The following is a 20,000-nucleotide window of genomic DNA, read 5'->3' on the forward strand; positions in this document are numbered from 1 at the left end:
GAGAGATGCAGGGAGATGGAAAGAGAGAAAGAGACAGGACAGTGGAGAGGTGAGGGGAAAAGATGAGCATGTTGGAAGCAACAGGGCCCAGTCACAGAGTACACTGTATGAGAGTGATGGGTCTGTCCTTTTCTCTGTGTTCAACACAAACTTCCCTTGAGGCTACCGACACAGATGGGCTATGTCTGTCAGAGTAACCACTACTGAAAATATGCCCATGTGTGGGTTTCAACACTGCACCATGGACACATGCTACCTGTAATATGTGTATGTACAGTGTCTTACAGCAGTGAAATAATAAAAATATGTATTTAACAGTATATAGCAGGCACTTTCATCAAGACATGTTAGATGAAAACAACAATGTGTAGAAAAGTTCTATGTTGTGTTACATCCAGAAATGTGGAGCGCGCTGGATAGGCTGCATGGCTTACATTTGGTGGGCCGCTCCAGTTTCCTGCGGCCTCGTTTCCTGCGTGGGGGCCCCAGCCCCTCCTCCTTGTCCTTCTCGGGGTTCTCCTGCTCGTCTCGGCTGGCCGCCACGCCGTTCTCCTGGGAGAAGCTCAGACTCGGACTGGGGCTCGGGCTGCTGCTCGCTGCACTCCCAAACAGCCCGTTCTCCGGAACTTTCGGCTCCTGCTTCAGCTGGCACACCTTGGCCACTGTTCTGTTGTCATGGTGACCCAGGTCGCCATTGCGCACCTGAGGAAGGCTCTCGGGTTCTCGGTGACTCCGCACCACGCCTACTGCTGACCCGTCCATCCGCTAGACCAGGAAGGAGACAAACTTGTGTCAGTCACATAGCAAAACAGCACTCGCATTGTCTGACCCACTGCATTTAATCTACTTCAGGTCGTTCAACAGGTGACTGATTGAACCGACACGACCTCTATTTGCCCTCTGATAGCAGTATTATATGTGACAGCAAGCACCCTCAAGACACATGGCATTACTGATTATATATCAATTCTTGTCAATACAATCAGTGGACTTCTACAGTGATTTTAAAACATGGCTATACCACAAAGTCAGTCATTTTTCATGTAACCATGCCAAGAGCCCCAGAGAGCTTTCCAAAACCAAACAGAACCAAAGGCCAAAACTGTCACTTGGTGCAGAAACCAAGTTTCTCTAAAAAGTCCCACAAAGCTTGAACTTGTGAGCTTGTTTGGTGCAGAGCAAACCTGTCAACTATTCTCCTCAACTGAGTTGGCTTTTGACAAATGTGAGCACTGACAGATGTGAACCCTCAACCAGCACTCATGGGCGCACAAACAATAGAACCCACGTTTGCCAAAAACTGCAGCTCTTAGTTTGGTTTCAAGTAAATATTTGCTCAGCTCTTGGTTCTGGTCTGGGAATGACATGACAAATACAAGAGATGGTTGATGATGAGGTGAATATTACAAAAAGACTATAAACAAACATCAATTGTATTCCCCAAATCTCCGATCATGACATTTTAGTGATACATCACTGGTGTACTCAAAATCGTTTTATTTTCAAACCTAAAACAAGTAAATGCAACACACAAAACACCACAAAAAGCAATGAACACCACCATGAATGAACTGGTGTTGAGTTTGGCCAATCTAGTTTAGCAAATACTACCTAATGCATGAAAACAGCTTCTATACTGTAGCTCAATGCAGCATGCTGATGCTCTGACATTGGCCATGGCACATCACAGCAGCTATCGTTACCAGCCGTCAGCCAGAACTGCTCAGTGTCAACCCTGTGTTTCTCTGTCTGTCTGCATATAAACACCAGTGACAGAGTAAAGCCAGTCACCTGTTCACTGTCTCACAGAAGAACTAGCCTTTCGCTGCGGCTGGCAGCAGACCAAGCTGTCACACGCATAGCAGAAAGGATCTGGCCATGCCATGCATCTGCATGTATGTACTGTACAGTACTGTATGTATGTGCTGTTTAAACTATACTGTACATATGTGCTGCTTAAACTAGATTAAGAGCATGGACTTTGCGGTGTGTGTGTATATGATATGCGGAATCTGTAGGATTATTCTAGAATAAGTCAGGTATTAGGAGTTCCTCCGTGCATTAACTCCATGTATGTGGCCCTTATGTGTGTGAGCCACATGGAGAGTCTCACAACCATGTTAACAGCTGTTGTTTAGCTTACCAGTCTCCGAGGGGAGACGTGAAATGTGTATTGACACAAGTGTGTGCTCGCAAGCTCACAAGTAAGAATAATAAACGGACTAATGCTGGTGCTTAAATGAACTCCTTCCCTTTTTCTCGCTGTCACACATACACACTGACTTACTCACTCACTCTTTCTCTCTCTTGTTGCTACTCTTACAACTTTACCGTCTCCCAAAGCGGTCATTCCTCGTCCCAAACAGAGGGGAAATATGGCTATGGGTGCCATTCATTTTCAATAAATGTCAAACAGAGGTGGAGTAGCACTTCCAATTGGACTCCACTCAGAAGCACAAACGCCACATTACGAGCAGAAAAAGAGGATCGCTTTCTTGACCTCCAAGGAGAAATTTGTCCCCCTCATCACTGACTCATCTGTACTACTTAGTGGCGAGGCAGCCAAAAGCACAGCAGCAAGGGATCCATTTCAGTGCCTAAGCAATAGATCTGAGCCGGCGTGATGACACAAGGATGTGAAACTTTAAATCCCCACCATTCATGTCTCTCAGTCCAAAAGACTGTGTGTGTGTGAATGGGGGGGGAGTATTTCACATGAAATCCAAAACCAATGGGAATAGAGATATATACAGTTTGCAAGCTTCATATAATAAAAACCTGAACTGGGCTTTACACCCAGTAGCTTTCTCACAAGATGTCAGTACTGACCACTACACTAGCCATGATAAACTACTGACCATTATTCTAACCATGCGCTACCTTACACTGACCAGTTTACGACACAGAACATAGCCATCAAAATGCTAATTTATGCATTGACATAGCCTACAGGTGACATCTTCCAGATCAACCTATAAATCCACACTCAGCTGCGCCACTGTGGCAGCATGCGTTGAGCTCTCATGTCCAGTTGCTTTTGAAGAGCAGGAGAGGGTTAAGCTCAACAACTGCACTTAGAATCACTCTTAATCTCTCTCACACAGCCTTCAATCACTCTCTCTCTCTCTTTCTCCCTGTGCTTCAGCGGAGGCGGGTGGGAGTCCAGTGGCTTGCCCTCGCGCCCTGTACATGCTATACTGTACATTCCTTCCATTCGGCCTCATTTCTGGGCCAGAGTTTTCTCGAGTGTGGGGGGAAAATGGCAGGAATGTTGGCGGTTTTTCAGGGGGAGTTCTTTTTCTCTTCCCTTTTCCTGTTTCTCCCCCTCCCCAGCTTTGTTTAGGTCACTTGACGGACGTGGAGTCATGCCTCAAAAGGGCGCTTCATTCAGGAAGGAGCCCAGGCTGCCTAACCCCCACCCACCCTCACAGGATGAATCATTGCCTAGTGCCGCTTTACTATTCAGGGCTGTGCGTATAAGGACAACACAGCTCATATACAGCCCAGGCCTGCCCGAACAATACCACAGCCCACCTGAGAGAGAGAGAGAGAGAGTTTATTCCCATGGAAGAACTCCTTAAGGTTCAGGCACTGGGCTCTGTAAACACTTCAAGACAATGTCTATTGTTCATGGCACTAAATACAACAATAAACTTTTCGTTTAATTTCATTTACAGCCCTCTGGTGACTTATACCACATAGTAGAACCCTTTTGAAGTCTCTTAAGACAATCAGAAGGATAGACAGAGAGATACCTGAAGTGCCCTTTACAATACCTTCTATAAAAGGTATTGCAGAAGAACATCCCTTCCTAGTTTAAAAAACATTCTAATCATTAATTGAGGAAATAGGTGAGAATCTTTTTGCCAATGGGTGCGTTCCAGGCTGATTATCTCGTGCCTCTTCTCGTCCAAGCAGGCCAGGAAAGCAGAGGGCGGAAAAGAGCACTGATTGTAAACAGACTCAACCGATCAACACATCCACAAATCAGCAGATCGCGCCGCTTGAGAGCCATGGCAGATATCCAGGAGGTTTACAACCCTCGCGGGACCAACGCCTGGCCTCCGTGACCCCGGCAGATAAAAAAAACAACAAGTACATCTGAGGAAGCCACGGAGGGCCGCTGAGACAGGGGCAGGGTTGGGGGAAGGAAGGGAAGGGCACTATGTATGCCTTGGCAGCCGCGGTACTGCGACCGTACCTATATATAGCAACTCCCACCCCACCCAAAAAAATCACCCCTCCAAAAAATAATTCCATTAGTGGGTCTGGAGAAGGGAAAAGTGGAGCACGTCTTCGGAGAGGAAGAGTCCCCCTCCACCCCCACGCCGCCCTCCCATCACCCACTTTTACACCCATCACCAGCAGTGGCTCCACCCAGAGAGACAGGCGGCTTTACGACTCCACGGCCATATATTTCACCGAAACGACGGGCGGCACAATGGTTGCACTCAGGGTCACCTCTCCCTTGCAGGACTTCCTCCGAATCACAACCCCCCCCAGACCACCACCAACACCACCCCACCCCCTACCCCCCCCCCCACCCCAAACCTTCGCATCGCCCGCCCTTCCCCCTTCTTCTCACCGAAGCACCAGGACTAACGACAACAACATCAGCTGCACCACTCGGTCTACGGGAGCTTTCACATGCCCTAACATGCCCCTGCTATTAGTTATTTATGCACAAGGGGGGGGATCTACCCAAGACCTGCTGGAGACCCCTCGCTTTTTTTACGAGTACTTAGAGACGATGAGAGCACTCAAGCCAAAAGGATGAAAGCAAACGTGCGAAGGACAAGAGATAGGGGAGGAGAGGAAGAGAAGGAGAAGGAGACTGGGAGAGGATGAGCGAGAGAAAGACAGAGAGAAAGAGACAGCCCAGGCTCATGCATATGAAGATGACTTGGCTGGAGAAAGGGAAGAGTCAGATGAAAAGGGGTGGATCGATGGTTGAAAAAAAAAGGGATAGAGAGAGAGAGACCAAGAAAGAGAGACAGAGATTGAAGAGCGATCAGTCCAAGAGAGGCTCGGAGAGAGCAAGGGAATGAGTTAGAGGAATGTTATGCAACCCTTTCGGTGATCTGGTGACCCAGACATGCCCTCTACTAGGGGTCAAAAGTCAAACTAGGTCACAGCCCCAGCAAAGGGGGAAGCTGAACCTGCCTGCTTCTGCTCACCACCCACAGACCTGCATGTAAACAGAGATACATTCCAACCCCACAGAGGCATTTACAACGGGCATGGAGAACCTGATATGTGCAGGTTAAATTTAGTCACTGTATGCACAAATGCATGTGTGTGTGTGTGTGTGTGTGTGTGTGTGTGTGTGTGTGTGTGTGTGTGTGTGTGTGTGTGTGTGTGTGTATGTGTGTGTGTGTGTTTTCTTGTCTAGTCTAGTCCCGTCAAGTCTTGATTCAGGTTCTGAACTGAACAAGGCATTTTTTGTACAAGGACTCACTTCATGTGACCAACAACTTGTCCTTTCCAAACACACAGTATGAATACACAAACACTGTGATAAACAAACATGAGCATGTGCATAACATTAAAAACACGTGAGCTGTAAACCCAAGCAAAGACTAGGATAAACAAACATGCACGCATGCATAACGCATAAAAACACGTGAGGTGTGAACCACAGAGGTCAGCAGCAACTTACCGGAAATGGCTTCCGCTTCCGGCCCGGCCGCCCGACTTTTGCAGCCGGGCTGCTGTGGGCTGGCGTCTCCATGGTGACAAACTGCTTGTCCATCCTGCTGTTGTCGCTCTGCGGAGCCAAACAGAGCGATGCCATCAGCTCTCCCCTAATGACCCATACTGTATAATACACTGCACACAATGTTTCACTCCCACTCTACTACATCAACATCTGCATCGGTCATTTAGTAGATAATTACTTCGAAGCGACTGTCGGTGCATTGATTGGAATGTTTGATTATTCTCTATTGATTGCTGTGGGGAAAAAACATTCTGTGGATCAAACCCAGTGTTTCTATTTAAGAGCAAAGGGCAGCCTGTGGTAATGAGTGACCAACTCTTGTTCTCTGGTCAGTGCCTTGGTCTGAGCCAGTGGTGGGAGTATCTGCTGCCTAACATTCCTGACATACATGTCTTTGGACTGTGGGGAGGAAACCAGAGTATGCTGCTTACAACAGGGAAAACAAACAAAATTAGAGCAAAACAAATATTATATTTTATGCTTTTTATCAGATTATCGGGACTTGGCTTGCTGAGTAGCATTTTTTTGCCACTGAAAATATTGGCTGAATAATCACAGCAACTGAAAGCATCTTACATACTGTGGGAAAATGTCAATCCACATGTATGTACTTTTTATTGGTAAATACTTCTAGGTTTTCAGGAAAAAACTACCATGTCACAGGATTTTCATTTAAAAAAAAAAAAAAAAAACACTATCTTCAGAAAAAAATCTCAAGACTCTGTAGCGTGCTAGTGAAGGCTTTTCTACAGCAGTCCAGAGACAGAAAAGACTTGTGGAAAGTTGACCTGTGAGTTGTGCTTCGAGAAGGACCTTAATGGTATCATTTACATAAAAGCCCCTCTCGAACAAGATTATCGCCAGAAGTGCATGAAGGCATTTACATTTTTCATTTAGGACACAAGTAACCATTGATGTCCGCCTCAATGAAAGGAGCATAATACGAAGCAGGTGTTTCGTGCAAATTCATGGACAGCCCTTGTCCGGGTGATGGAATATAATCTGAAGGATGAATTCCAAATGTCCAATAGGGAAGTCTTTCATGTCTACATGACCTATTGTGGCAGTTAAAACAGACGTGATAATATCATGAAGAGAGCAGTAGCTAATTGACAACAATTTGCCATGTAACCCATCAGAATAGACTTACTGAAAGGTTATCATGATGGGGTAAATGGAGTTTACCCCCAAAGTGTTCCTTTTTTTCCAGGGCATACAATAGATTTTAACTGCCACAGAAAGACTTTGCCTATGGCCTTTATTTGAAAGGACTTGAGAACATAAAAACATCAACCCAGTTCTCAATTGTTCAACTGCGAACCACTGGCTGAGGTCTCCCTTGGGATCTCTAGTATTCACATGTGGAGCACACAACATTTAGCCCCTTGTGAAGTTCACTTACTCTTTATTCTATTTTATAGCCACTCTGGGCAGAACGGAGAGTGCTACGATGAAGAAAGAGGAACTGCATGTCACTTCTGAGCTGTTAAAATAGGCAAAGTTCCCTACAACCACATCCAATCTGGCTTTGATAGACAAGCTCAGCGTCCCTGCCCTACCCCCCTTCAACAAAACCCCTCGCTCAAAGCCAAAGAGTTCTGCTGGGAGGGGAGGGGAGTGTTCAAGATGACAGTGAAGGCAGGGAGAAGGCTGCTTCCCAGATGGCCGTAGATAGTAATCGTTCATCAGTTCCTCACGAAGTCTGACCAAGAATCGGCGTGGAGGATTTCCCATATGGTCAACACAAGAGGTAGCCAACATATGCGCACACAGGGAATGGCTAACCTGGCATGGGACCACAGAGAATGATGGTACAGTAGATGTCTCCAAAATCATTCACACATGGGTGTTATTCGGGGATAAATTCGACCGAATCGCCTTTGTTCTGACAACTTTCTCTACTGCATGAAGACAAGTGCTTCTTCAACTCTTCTACACCTCTTTGAAGAGCAGATTTAGCACACTCAATAGCAGCCCTGGGCTGAAAAAGCAGGCAACTATACACATCTGGCAGTTCGAGAGTTCAAGCCCTAATCATATCTGAGTAAGCATCTCAAAAAGATGAAAACTGGCTGCATCATGCGTTGGGATGGAATAGTTGTAAAATCCATCATTGCTTTCGTATGGTCTGTCTCTGTTGGAGTGACTACAAAAGTGACTCAAATCCTACCTGTCTCTAACATTGGCATTAACAACTCAGTTGACTGCTTGATGTACTGTATGTTATTATAGGAAGATTGGCTTTTTAAACAAGCAAGCTCATATCAGTGACTGTAACAGGTGGCAATAGCAGCAAGCTGCTGTAAAATGGCAGAATTGTTTCCTTTACTCTATCGTTGCCTCATCTGATTTCATTTTAACTGAATCATTAAAAATAAACTGATTAACTAATTGATTCATTAAGGGCAGACCCCTCACAGTTCTCATTGCAAGAACTTGAAAAGTACTGATCTGTAAAACTTCAACTACATAGGAGAAAACTGCAATGGGGCAGTCAGAAGGTCACAGGAGGGGGCTAGAGGGAGTCGGGTCAATTAGTCCTTGCAGGCAATTCTCGCCACTCGGCAGCCATCTTGGCCACGTCTCAAGGCAGCTATTTAGGGAAAATAAGATCAGGCTCCTATCTAAATTAAAAGTGAGACTCATAACTCCATACAGAATGGTCAGACTGACCTTAAAAGTACATCACTGCAACCACCTAATAAAATTGACATAAACAACATGCTTCAAAAGTGGCTCAAATAAGGATTAAAAAAGGACTATTTTTCAGATTGATTTGATTTCGGTGATTATGCCAAATTTCTCTGCACAGATAATGCTATATTAGTTGTGGAAATCATTGGAAATCATTGGCAACCTTGACAGGGACAACTTATAAGGCTACTGCTAATACATTGCACATATTCATAGTTCATTTATATTACTGTAAACCATACTACTTTCTTAACTGTATACTACTGTCTACACTGCACTACTGTCTATACGGTGTTTATCACATGGCACTTTTTTGCACTTCTGGTTAGACTCAAACAGCATTTTGTGGTCTCTCTACTTGCACTACTACTTGCACTCTCTACTTGCACTACTCTCTACTTACTCTGCACAATGACAATAAGGTTGAATTTAATCTAATCTACTCTAAAAATAAGCATTACGTTCAGATGAAGCCTTTTCCAACAATCTGATTGATTCTTTATAATACAGAGAGGGCAGGACCTCCACCATCTTTCGTGTTACAGACTCGCCCATTCATTGTTCCCGCAGTGATCTGTCTCCTCTCTTACAATGTCTCTGCTGGGACTGGAGGCACCAGGGCAGAGAGGGGTAGATGCTGATGCGCTGATTGCAGGTGCACCAGGGAGAGGAGGAGCCAAGAGTGACTGTGCTGACCCAAGACAGAGACACAGACACGGCCACACTCCTCTGAGGAGGGGGGAGCTCACTGAAGCACTTCTATTCCAGCCTCAAGATAAGATTTCTCTGTGAGCCCAGAGTCCAAAGTTGAGCAATTGAAACAAAATGACCAACCATCCAAATTAAAAGGTCAAAGGTCGTAACTTAAATGCATCCAACAACCCCTTCATCAGCTGACAGTTTCCAAAATGAGTTTTAATCTGTGAATATGGCTAAATTTAGACAATGAATGCCTTGTTTGTAACTAACCACTGATGCATAAACAAGGTGGTAATTCATACAATCCCCCTCCCAAATATGATGAGCAAAATAAACAATAATGTCTCCAGACTCTAAATTGTATAACCACCAGACATAATAAAACAATGGGGACATAAAAAAATCGGCCTTCCCCGACGTGAACTCAATGAGGGCTGTCAATATCTACGCTCTATTTCTGTCGGCGGTGGCTGGTTATTTAAGGCAAGGGTTGTTGCCTGGCAACAGGACTACGAGCAGCGCATGACCAATGAGGAAGCAAAGGACGAGCTTCAACCCCTTCTCCCGCCTCCACCACCGCCCCCCAACCCCACGTAAATCACAGCCAGACAGAGGCCGCCGCCGCGCGAGCCTACCTCGCCACAGCCCACACCCACCATGTTGACCACTGCTGACCGCAACTCTGTGTATATACCCTAGAGGGGCACGGAGTGCGCCAACAACAAGACCGGCACTCACCATGTCTGGAGACAAAGACGGTCTGAGGGGAGAAAACAAAACAAGTGGGACAGTGAGGGAAGCGGAGGGAACACAGGACACAGCGAGGCCACTGACACAGAAAAGGCCACTGAGACGGAGGGTGAGGCTGTGAGACGAAGATAGAATTTGGACAGAGGTACAGGTGTGGTCAATGAGGTGTTGCGCTAGACAGAGTAGGCAGCGCTGAGGCAGGCGTTCAGGCTGTGGGCCTGGTGGCCAGACAGAGAAGTCTCCAGGGAGAAACAAGGTGTTGAGAGGTGGGATAATGAGCACAGGGCTATCGTACAGGGGTAAAACAGGTGAGAGGTGCAGAGGGAGCAGTTACAGTGTGAGGAGAGCAAGTCAGAGGTGCTAAAGGCGGGTGATTGAAGATGGCCTCCTGTGATGATGGAGAGTTCTAATGAGACTGAAAATGCCATTTTTCGTATCAGGAAACCACTCAGACAAACTATGTCCTCTCAAGGCAATCACTGTAATAAACTAGGTATAGCATCTTCTCAGTGGCACTGAGGACAACAAGTCATCAGCCTCACACACATACACATATACAGAAGTGTGCACACACATTGTCTGTGTCCTGAACATACCTCACACTTTGACAGCCAAAGTCTAATAGTGTTGTATTAATGGTAGCCTCTATGACCTTATATAGTCATGAAAAAAAAGATCTTGCGCATTAATGGGTCACTGCGCCATCTCTGTGCCCCACTTAATTCTACACCTGACTTTCTCATCCTGATAAATGAGCAGAGGTCTGCTTTGGTCAGATATGTCAGTCAGCTCCTCAAATACAACAGTATGGCAGCCACTACCAGGTCAGTGTGTTCAGTAAAACATTGTAATGACAATGTCAGTACTATTCTTAATTTTTTCATGTGCGGATATGTGGGTAATGATGCAACACCATGTAAAGAGAATCCCCCGGATCATCTAGGTGCCATCGAGCATACTTGTGACAACAGTTTTATGTTTCAAGTCCACTGACGACTGTCCAGAGGGCATCTTAACTTCCTGTTAGCTTGTACACACAGAGTGTTTCATTGATACTGTGCTTGCTGTGTTGGAACTGTGGATTCAAAGACAAGATGTCTAATGATTGTGTTCTGCGGTCAGTCGGAGCACAATCACACTGCCCACATTGTAATCTGTAGCATAAGGACCACATAGTAGGCTACCAAAATAATTCCTTATTCATACAAAAAGGGAATTCCCTCCAGAGGATCCTGCTGCACACAGAGTGTATTCAAAACAAAACTGTGAGGTATGTGTTTGATAAGTGACATCTTAATGGGATGGCAAAGCTTGGACTAAAGGAAAAAAACAGAGCAACAATTTTGGCAACAAGGTCTTAAACTTAAGGAGGACTATAACTATGCCCGGTAGAAACCTTATTGATTACTGGTGATGAAAGGTTAGTGATATGATGTAACTGAGGATGGGAAAAATAACTATGTTCAGTCCTGTATTGTAATTCAACTATCAAACCTGTAACAATGTGTATTGAAACAAATCAAAAACACAGTTAGGCAACTGCAAGTCCATTGTGCATTACATGGCATTAAATACTTTTATCATATCATTTTAATCATAATTATAGGTGTTTTTTAAAAGGTTTCACCTACTACAACCCCTACCATTAACACATCTTTTGTGGAACAACTTTTCCCACTTTTGACAACAAATACAAAACGAGTACCATCAGCATTCCTCAGGTTGTTAGCTGCCTCAGACACTGGAGGTGTCTTTTCCTTACCATTCTATTGCCGGCTGGGTCACATGTGTACTCTGAGCTTTTGAAGATGGTTGCGTTGGCAGTGCTGGTGACGGAGTTGGACGGCATTGTCATGAAGAATGACAAAGTTACTTCAATAATGATTAAAAAATATATATATAAAAAGAAAGTAAAAATAAAATCAGAGGTCTAAAAGCTGATAATCCTTCTTCTATCAGACCCCCTGCAAAAATAAGCAAAATAATGCAATAAGTTGTTGTCCCGCATAGTTACAATAATACAAAACATCACATTAACCTAAATAACATATTACGCATTATAACATTCTCACGCTGGGTTTGCAGGACTTTGCAGGGGATGGTAAGCCACCTATGGAGCACTGCGCAATATTGGCTACACATTTCCTGTGTAGGCCTCTTCCGGAAAAAAAAAATCAAAAGGTACATTTGTACTCTTTGCATACTTTTTTTAACTGTATCTACATCAAGCTGAGAATCATTCAAAATATTAACTTAATTGTTTATTCTTTTTTATTTGTAAATGATTAATCTGCGAAATGACATTTCCAATTAAATCAAGAAATGGTTTTAATGCATGCATAGGTTTAGCCTAAATGTTATAACATAATACATCACTGATGTTTCTGATGGAGGATCGAAATGTTTGCGCGCCCTTACAGTAGGCTATAGCAGGTAGGCAAAATGTGCTGGATTCACAATTATCTGCACCTCACCTTTCTGTCATCAAGGGTCAGGTAAATCGTGAATAAGGTGTGTTGGAAGCGTATAGGTATCGAGGACGATGTATCTAAAGCTCTCGGTCTGGCCGTTACCACCATTTGCTTTTCTTGAGAGCGAATATAAGACAACTTTTGTTCGTTTTTCATTGATAACTGAATCAGCTTTTGAGTGGAGACCCTGTTTGAGGCCGAGTCCTTTTGGAGAAAAAAAATGCGATTTTCTTTTAGGCTCGACGTGCAGCCTATTGAGGTAGTGCAATCGTAGTGCTGGTGCTATACGTACGGTCATCAAGTTCAAGTGCATATCGCAATGTCTAAAGCCCACATCTGCAAAAGCACGAAAACGTCTGGCTGTCCCTCCACCATCGACTACACTTCGCCTCTTTAATATGGCCTCCATTCACGCCTGGTAACAGGTAACCGCGCATGGCGGATCATTTTGACTACGGGAACTGATTTTTAAATAAGTGTATCACAGCGTTAATTACCCTTTTCGCCAAGTCCCAGGCCTGACCCTTTTTGTTTCCGCAGGCTCCCGGATCCTCCTTCGGCTTCTTTCCCCGTCCTCCACCTCCCAGCCGGCCAGCCCTCCTCCAGATGCTCCGCTCACACTGCAGAGGCCAGCGGATTTAACATGCTTCTGCAAGGTCCTAAAGCGAGCCGGGTGTAGGACTTTGTACTCTATAACCCCATGGCTCATTCATAGATCTTAGTGGAACAGTTGTTTTCGTTTCATATTGTGAGAACAAGACTACATTAACCAGAGATTTCTTATCAGGCTGTCACAACTGAAACATTCCCCTTAAAAAAAAAACTTTTCTAAGTAGGCCTATGCTGTTTATATTCTGCATATGCCAAGGGGGTTGATTTTAATATCCTAACCTCAGTCCATATCAAATATAACTACACAATTACTATGTACAGTATAAATGATCATAGCTGAACTGACTCAGTGTTTGCAATGTGAAGGTCATGCATTCAGCTTGAATGCTTGTATGAATGAGGCGTTGGCATGATAAGATAGAGCTATACACTATATTCTTATGTATATAAAAGTGTGGATCATTGATTTATTATCCATGAGAGCTTCATGGGCAACTCAAAATTGTAGTCACTCTCTGGCATATCTGGTAAGACAAAGCCTTTTCTCTTTATTCTTGAGCTATATATTACATAACTTTGTTTTAGCCAAGAGAGCACCACTAGAGGGACACATTTCTCTACTCTGCTTAAACCATCACACTCATGGATGGTGCTCTAGAACAGTAGGCCGTTGGGATTCACTGATCCGGAAGGTTCTGCAGAACCAACAGAGCGCAATGTTCATGGAGACTCCCTCTTGTTGTGGGTCAACTGGGGACAGCTGGCACATGGACACACACACACCATAGTATGACTTGACTAACACAACTATACTACTGTAGCAGAAGCAATAGTAGAGAGCATCTGACATATTTGCTACCTCAGCCCTAACTTTGTATTGGTAATGATGGTGTTTATGATTTCCGACACTACGATCATGATAAACAGGTGCAACACACATACACACACGCCTGCATGTAAACACACACATCCATGTACATGTGTTAATATAACAAACCCACATACTGAACAAATTCAAGTACCTGGTTGTGATTGCCTCCAAGAGACTGCTACACACAGGATTTGCTCTTGCTTTTCAAAGCATATTGGTTAGGTTTAATAATTAATGTTAAGAAATCCATCTATAAGGACATCAGAAGAAGACCAGTATGCTACATGTCCCCGGATAACACAATTATTTAAATGACACAAGCACAAATCAACAGATCCATGACATTTCTGAGCATCTTTTAATATATTTCACGTTTTATGAATTTACAAAAGACATACATAAGGTGACAAACCATGGCTGTAAAAATGTCATACAGAACCATAATCGACAACATTTCATCTTAGCAGCAAAATCTTAAGCAAAATGACCAAGTTTTGGCCAGTGTTGACTACCTGCACATGTTGGCATGGATTGCAACTGGACGGACAGCATGGACATCTCTTCATTCAAGAGTTTGTACACTTCCCTGTGTAAAGAGACAGGCGCTGGTGTACCTTACATATTTCTTGGATCTGCTGTGATTGTTTGGTCCAGGGTAGCAGTCAATCATACACATGTAAGTGCAGGTGGTCTACTGACTCATCTAAAGCAAATCAATGGCACAATCGATAAAAATATGCTGCAATGCACATACAGTATATACTTATGCACACACGTCAATCAACCACACACACAGACATACATACATACACACACACACACACACACATACACACAAAACAAACAAAATATAGACTTGACACAAGCAAAAGTTTGCAAATCTTTTGGCACAAATGTAAAAGGCAGAACAGTTAACCAATGATGTCCAGACTCACAAATGAACACAGATTAACAGATGCTTGCATTCCTAGAGACCAAAGTACAAAAAGTCCTAACTAAAGGTTGCGCAGTTGATGCACAGCAATGCTTTACACAGCTCTGTCCTCTACGGCTAGTACACAATTACATTGGAGTATTGCATTCATACCTTTAGCAAAGGCCTAGAGTTAAGCCTCCTTGTGTCTTTAGAGTTATTTTTTTTCTTGTGATACTCTTAGCTTTGAGTTCTATGAACATACAGTGATGTGGTTCTCTTTATAATGCGCTTTGACACACATCTGTTACAAATCCAGCTCTAGCAAGTTCAGCTGCCCTAACCCTCTTCCTGAAACAACAGAAAACTACCTTATAGCTCTTTGCTTTGAAACTTACAACTATTTGGAATAAACACTGTAATGAAATAAGAGATTGCAGAGAGGAATATTTCACACGCTATGGAAAAGAAAGGCCTTGAAATTTGTCTTATTTTTAACATGCTTCTGTTTCAGGCCTGTACATAAGCTCCAATATTCAAACATCGCAAAAACCTCAGCAAAGAAATTCAAACCATGGATCATAATTAGCTGCCAAATGATTTGAAGAAACAACATTCACAACAATCTCTGCTTTTACAAATGTATATGGAAACTCAATGTGCGATTAGTATCCAAAACAATACTTTTTCTCAATCACTTCAGCACCCTGATGCTGTAGTCAAATGATAGTGTCATCTACTGCGGGGTTTTTATCTGCCCACCTGCCTTGAGATCTATGAATGTCTGTACTGCCAAGTAGTGGAGGTTGGTATTAGGTGATGCAATTGCCCAAAGTGCAATGCTCAGGGGGTGGGGTGGGGTGTGGTGCGGTGCATGGATATTCAGCTGAATGCATTTAATAGCAGGAACCACCGCCTTTCTCACGAGGGGGGGGGGGAGGGTCACACTATTGTGTATGCACCTATGGTCCTTGCATGGGTAAGAATAGCCACTGATGCAACGCCCTCTCACTGTTGTTTGACCAATGCCGATCACATCAGGTCTCTTCCCTCACTTCAGAGCCCTTCAGCGCTAACCAATCGGCATCTTGCACAATGTTTTTATGACCCACACTGACCTTTGACCCTGCCGCGGGTGCATCTGGAGTCCATTAAGCCCATTAGTTCACAAGCGCGTCTACAGCCCCCCATAATGCTCTGGAGAGTCCCTGAGCACCAGTTAATTAAACACAGACAATTATATGACTTTCCATTTAATAAAGGAAAGCCCTTGAAATGAAAGAAAAAGAGAGAGAGAAACAATTTATTTAAACCAGTAACACCTGGGAGCGGCCTAAAGGTATGCCACCTCATCTCCCTCTTTCACAAGGCGGAAAAGAAAACGATAAGTATGACAACACAACACAACACACACACACACACACACACACACACACACACACACACACACACACAAAGCAGGCCAGTTTGGCATCACTTGAAAACCACCCTCTCAAAACCACACTTCTTCCAACGGAAAGATTTAGCAGCAGTGTACAGATAAATAAATAAATACATAAATAAATAACCGAACAGATAAATGAATAAATAAATAAACAAACAAATAAATAACAAAAACAAGAGTCTGACTCTCTCCCTCTTGGCAACACCCCCCCCCCCCACAACTAACCCTGAGCTTTCACCCCCCCCCCCCCCCCAACATGCACCGACCCCAAAAGTCCCAGTCCCAGTCATTACACACTCCCACTGGGACCATCTGATAGAGTAGTTGAGAGTAGTTGTTCTTTAAATGCCTGTAGTGGCCGTTTGCATTGGAGGGTTAGTGACAGAAATTTTGTACAAGAGTATGGGTTTATTGGGTGAGGATGTGTGCATGTGCTTTTGTACTTGTAAGCTGTAGTTGTAGTTGTGTGTGTGTGTGTGTGTGTGTGTGTGTGTGTGTGGTGTGTAAGGTTTTCCCATTTACTGACTAAAGGGTGTGGGAAAGTAAGAACATGGATGGGACTGTCCAAACAGATAACAAACATGATTATACAATCATGAACTGCCTGCTATATCAAAGAAAATCTATATTTTGTAAAGAACGTTTTGACCCGTGGTATCCAAGATCTCACTTTATTGGGAGACCAGTCATCTCTGCTGATGGCCTGATATTGATTAAAATAATGTGCATGCTCTATACACATTGTTCTAAATCTGGAAAGATCTTTAAGCTTTGGGTACTTTATCCTTGTTATTTTATCACACCATTCAGGTCATCAGATAGACATAAGTATATCAATATGAAATCAGACTTCCTGTTATTTAATTTCATAATAAAATGCATCTGCATCTTTGGAGGGGAAACACTGTGTGTGTGTGTGAGTGTGTGTGTGTGTGTGTGTGTATGTGTGTGTGTGTTTGTGTTTGTGTTTGAGTGAACATACCTATGTGTGCTTAACTGTGTGCACCAGAATACATTATATTTTGACATCTGTAGTCTATGAGAGATGAGAACCAGAGAAAGCCGTTCCTGTGTGAGTGAACCTTCCACCTCCAGCAGGAAGGTGCAGTACGTGTGTTCGTGAGAGACCACTTCCTGCCAGCACACACGAGGGTGCCAGTCCCGACTCACACAGTGAAAAAGCCCCAATAGCCTGAACAGCATGCGTTATTCGGTGTGCTCGTGCCAGGGCAAGGATTGTTGATGTTGCTAGCTCTTTGTTTTAGTTTTTTTTTTTTTCTTTTCTTTTTTCTGCGAATGCATCCGGATGTTGAGAATGGTGGAAGGTGGTCCTGTTCCCATGATGCATTTCACTGTGGTGGAAGAAGGGGCACATGAGGTGTGTCAGAGGTCTTTCCACTTTTAAAACAAAACAATGTAAGAATGGCCATTTATACCCAATGTCATACATTTTCAAAGGCGATACTCAGTGCATTGAAAAATGGGTGATGGGGCAAAATGGGTAATGTTCCTCCCAAGATACATAGTTCTGGGTGCACATTACCAATGTCAGAGATGCCATTATCTGTTTTATGAGTCAATGTATCAACAAAATGACTTTGAAGCCACTATTTTGAGGTAAAAGAATTACAGTACAGTACAAAGGTACAAACTAAAGCATCTCTTATCATTCGAACATAGGCACCAAGACACCAGGCATAGGAAGCACTGCAAATGACTCATAACACACATACACATGGAGGTGGTTAGGGCAACTAGAGTACTAAGAGAAGAAGCATGAGAGGGTGCAGTTCAGAAGTAGTGTACTTACCTGATAGAAGCTCCTTTTATTCTGTGACAGCTATAATATTGTGGGACTGTGTTAGATTTTCACTCAGAAGCTCTGGGAGGCATACATCTCATTAAAGATTAACTCTCATCTTTAATAAATCATTAACGATGGCTATTGATGTCTCTGAAGTGTGTTTAAAAGAATTAAGCTTACAGCAAGACATATTCTAAATCACCATGATAGCAATAAAGAGGCTCTTGATTCTTGAATATTAATATAACAGCCCTTATGCAAGACACACTGTTACCATTGCATAAGCGGTAATAGCTATTGGATATTCTCTCACATGTGGACCACAGCAATCAAATGATTCATCAATGTGGAAAATGGCTCGAACACGAGGCTCAATTTAACTGAGAGGAAGAGAGAGGCACGGACTCACCTTTGTCTCGTCCATTCCTCAGATTCTCCTCCTCTTCCTCCAGTCTGTCGTCCACTGTAAGCGTCCAGAGACACAGAGGGGCATTAGTCTGTGACCGTTAATGGGCAGGTGTGAGAAGATTTGAGTGTGGGTGTAAAGCGGGGTGGGGGTGTACCTGAGTGGAGCTCTTTCACCAGAGAGGACATTGTGTTTGTGATGGAGTCAGCAGCAACCAGAAGGTCATTACGAAGATTCCTCGGTACACCTGAAAGACAAAGCACAAAAACACTACTACATTCAGGAATCAAGAGATTTAGTTTTCACATGCATAATTGTACATGTACATGCCCTTGAGCAAGGCATTTAACCCCGAGTTGCTCAGAGGACAATGGCACTTGTAATATAATTGACATACTGTATTTGGATAAAAGTGTCTGGTAAATAAATGTACATGTAAATGTCTCCCAACTGTGCAAAAAGAAGAAATATACTTTAATATATTTGTATATGTATTTGTTTAAATATTTACATTTATTTAACATAAAATAACAATATAAAAGTACAGAAATATGTATAGTTTGTATATGTATACTATAATTATGTATAATTGGTATAGACCATCACAAAACTACACTGAAGTTGTGTAAAATGCATCAAATGACTCATCTAAAATCATTGAAAAGGAATTATCCAAGTACAGGCATCACAGTGATCCAATATAGTCCTTTGAAGTCACTGTCAATGTCAGTGCTATTTCAGTAACGTTCAATAGTAGAAATCATGGAATGTGGAAAGTCATAGATCGGATCGTAGTTCTAAAGAGATAGCTGAATCAGCATTGAGCAACGGTGGCAACGGTAATCGTTGTTTAGACAGAAAGGTAAGTACCACTTAGATAAAGGCAATCTTTATAAGTGTGCAATACTTACAAGAGAGTAATTCACACAAATGATTTAGCGGCAGAGTTAAGTGAAGTATGCTGTCAGAGGGTGTGTGTGTATGTGTGTGTGTGTAGGTGTACACAAAGGCCAGGGCTGGAGGTGTATGTGTGTGTGTGTGTGTATGTACACACAGGCCAGGGCTGGTGGTGGCTGGTGTGGTGTGTGTGTGTGTGTGTGTGTGTGTGTGTGTGTGTGTGTGTGTGTGTGTGTGGTATCTCACCCTGAGAGAAGGCATCCAGCACGTCGCCGCCCACCCCTGCCAGGCAGTCCTGGGGGGTGTGCGTGGGCGTGGAGCCGGCCGACGTGGAGCGGATGGGCATGGGCATCGAGCAGCTGGCACTGTGGCTGGGCGAGGAGTGGGGCGAGCCTGACTGAGCCTGAGGAGGGAGGAGAGGGGGATGAAGGGGGGGCAGTGGATGGAGAGAAAGAGAGAGGGACCAGTGTCAACTACAGAGCTGCTCACAAACACAACCTCGTGACTCTCACAGAGAGAGGAGAGAGGACAGGAGTCAACCAGCAACACAATTCATGATTCATGCGGGGAAGAGCTTCAGAGTCACAACAACACAGCAGGACCACTCAACTGAACACCATAAGCCTCACCGTCTCCAAGCAAACAGTATCCACACACACACACACACACACGCACACACGCACACGCACGCACGCACACACACACACACACACACACACA

General features: G+C 43.8%; 2 protein-coding genes across 4 annotated transcripts in view; both read right to left on the reverse strand.

Annotated features, from left to right (window-relative positions):
- Nucleotides 1-11,790, reverse strand: part of dnmt3ab (DNA (cytosine-5-)-methyltransferase 3 alpha b) — a 39,012-nt gene extending 27,222 nt beyond the window's left edge. For all 3 annotated transcript variants that reach the window (XM_076299223.1, XM_076299222.1, XM_076299221.1), the window contains exons 1-3: nucleotides 11,625-11,790; nucleotides 5,660-5,767; nucleotides 435-765 (exon numbers count right to left, since the gene is read on the reverse strand). In XM_076299223.1, coding sequence (XP_076155338.1) covers nucleotides 435-765; nucleotides 5,660-5,767; nucleotides 11,625-11,717 — 532 coding nt within the window. In that variant the 5' untranslated portion in view covers nucleotides 11,718-11,790. The remainder of the gene's footprint in view (nucleotides 1-434; nucleotides 766-5,659; nucleotides 5,768-11,624) is intronic.
- Nucleotides 11,791-16,678: 4,888 nt separating this feature from the next.
- The window catches only part of dtnbb (dystrobrevin, beta b), a 35,443-nt gene continuing 32,121 nt past the window's right edge, over nucleotides 16,679-20,000 (reverse strand). Inside the window, exons 15-19 of the mRNA XM_076299934.1 lie at nucleotides 19,527-19,683; nucleotides 18,541-18,630; nucleotides 18,387-18,440; nucleotides 17,984-18,013; nucleotides 16,679-17,525 (exon numbers count right to left, since the gene is read on the reverse strand). Coding sequence (XP_076156049.1) covers nucleotides 18,000-18,013; nucleotides 18,387-18,440; nucleotides 18,541-18,630; nucleotides 19,527-19,683 — 315 coding nt within the window. The 3' untranslated portion in view covers nucleotides 16,679-17,525; nucleotides 17,984-17,999. The remainder of the gene's footprint in view (nucleotides 17,526-17,983; nucleotides 18,014-18,386; nucleotides 18,441-18,540; nucleotides 18,631-19,526; nucleotides 19,684-20,000) is intronic.

This window comes from Alosa pseudoharengus, unplaced genomic scaffold (genome assembly GCF_046254945.1).
Source record: "Alosa pseudoharengus isolate Yale_2024_CS ecotype anadromous, Long Island Sound unplaced genomic scaffold, YU_APseudo_1.1 YU_APseudo_1.1_scf_22, whole genome shotgun sequence".
NCBI classification, from domain to species: Eukaryota; Metazoa; Chordata; class Actinopteri; order Clupeiformes; family Clupeidae; genus Alosa; species Alosa pseudoharengus.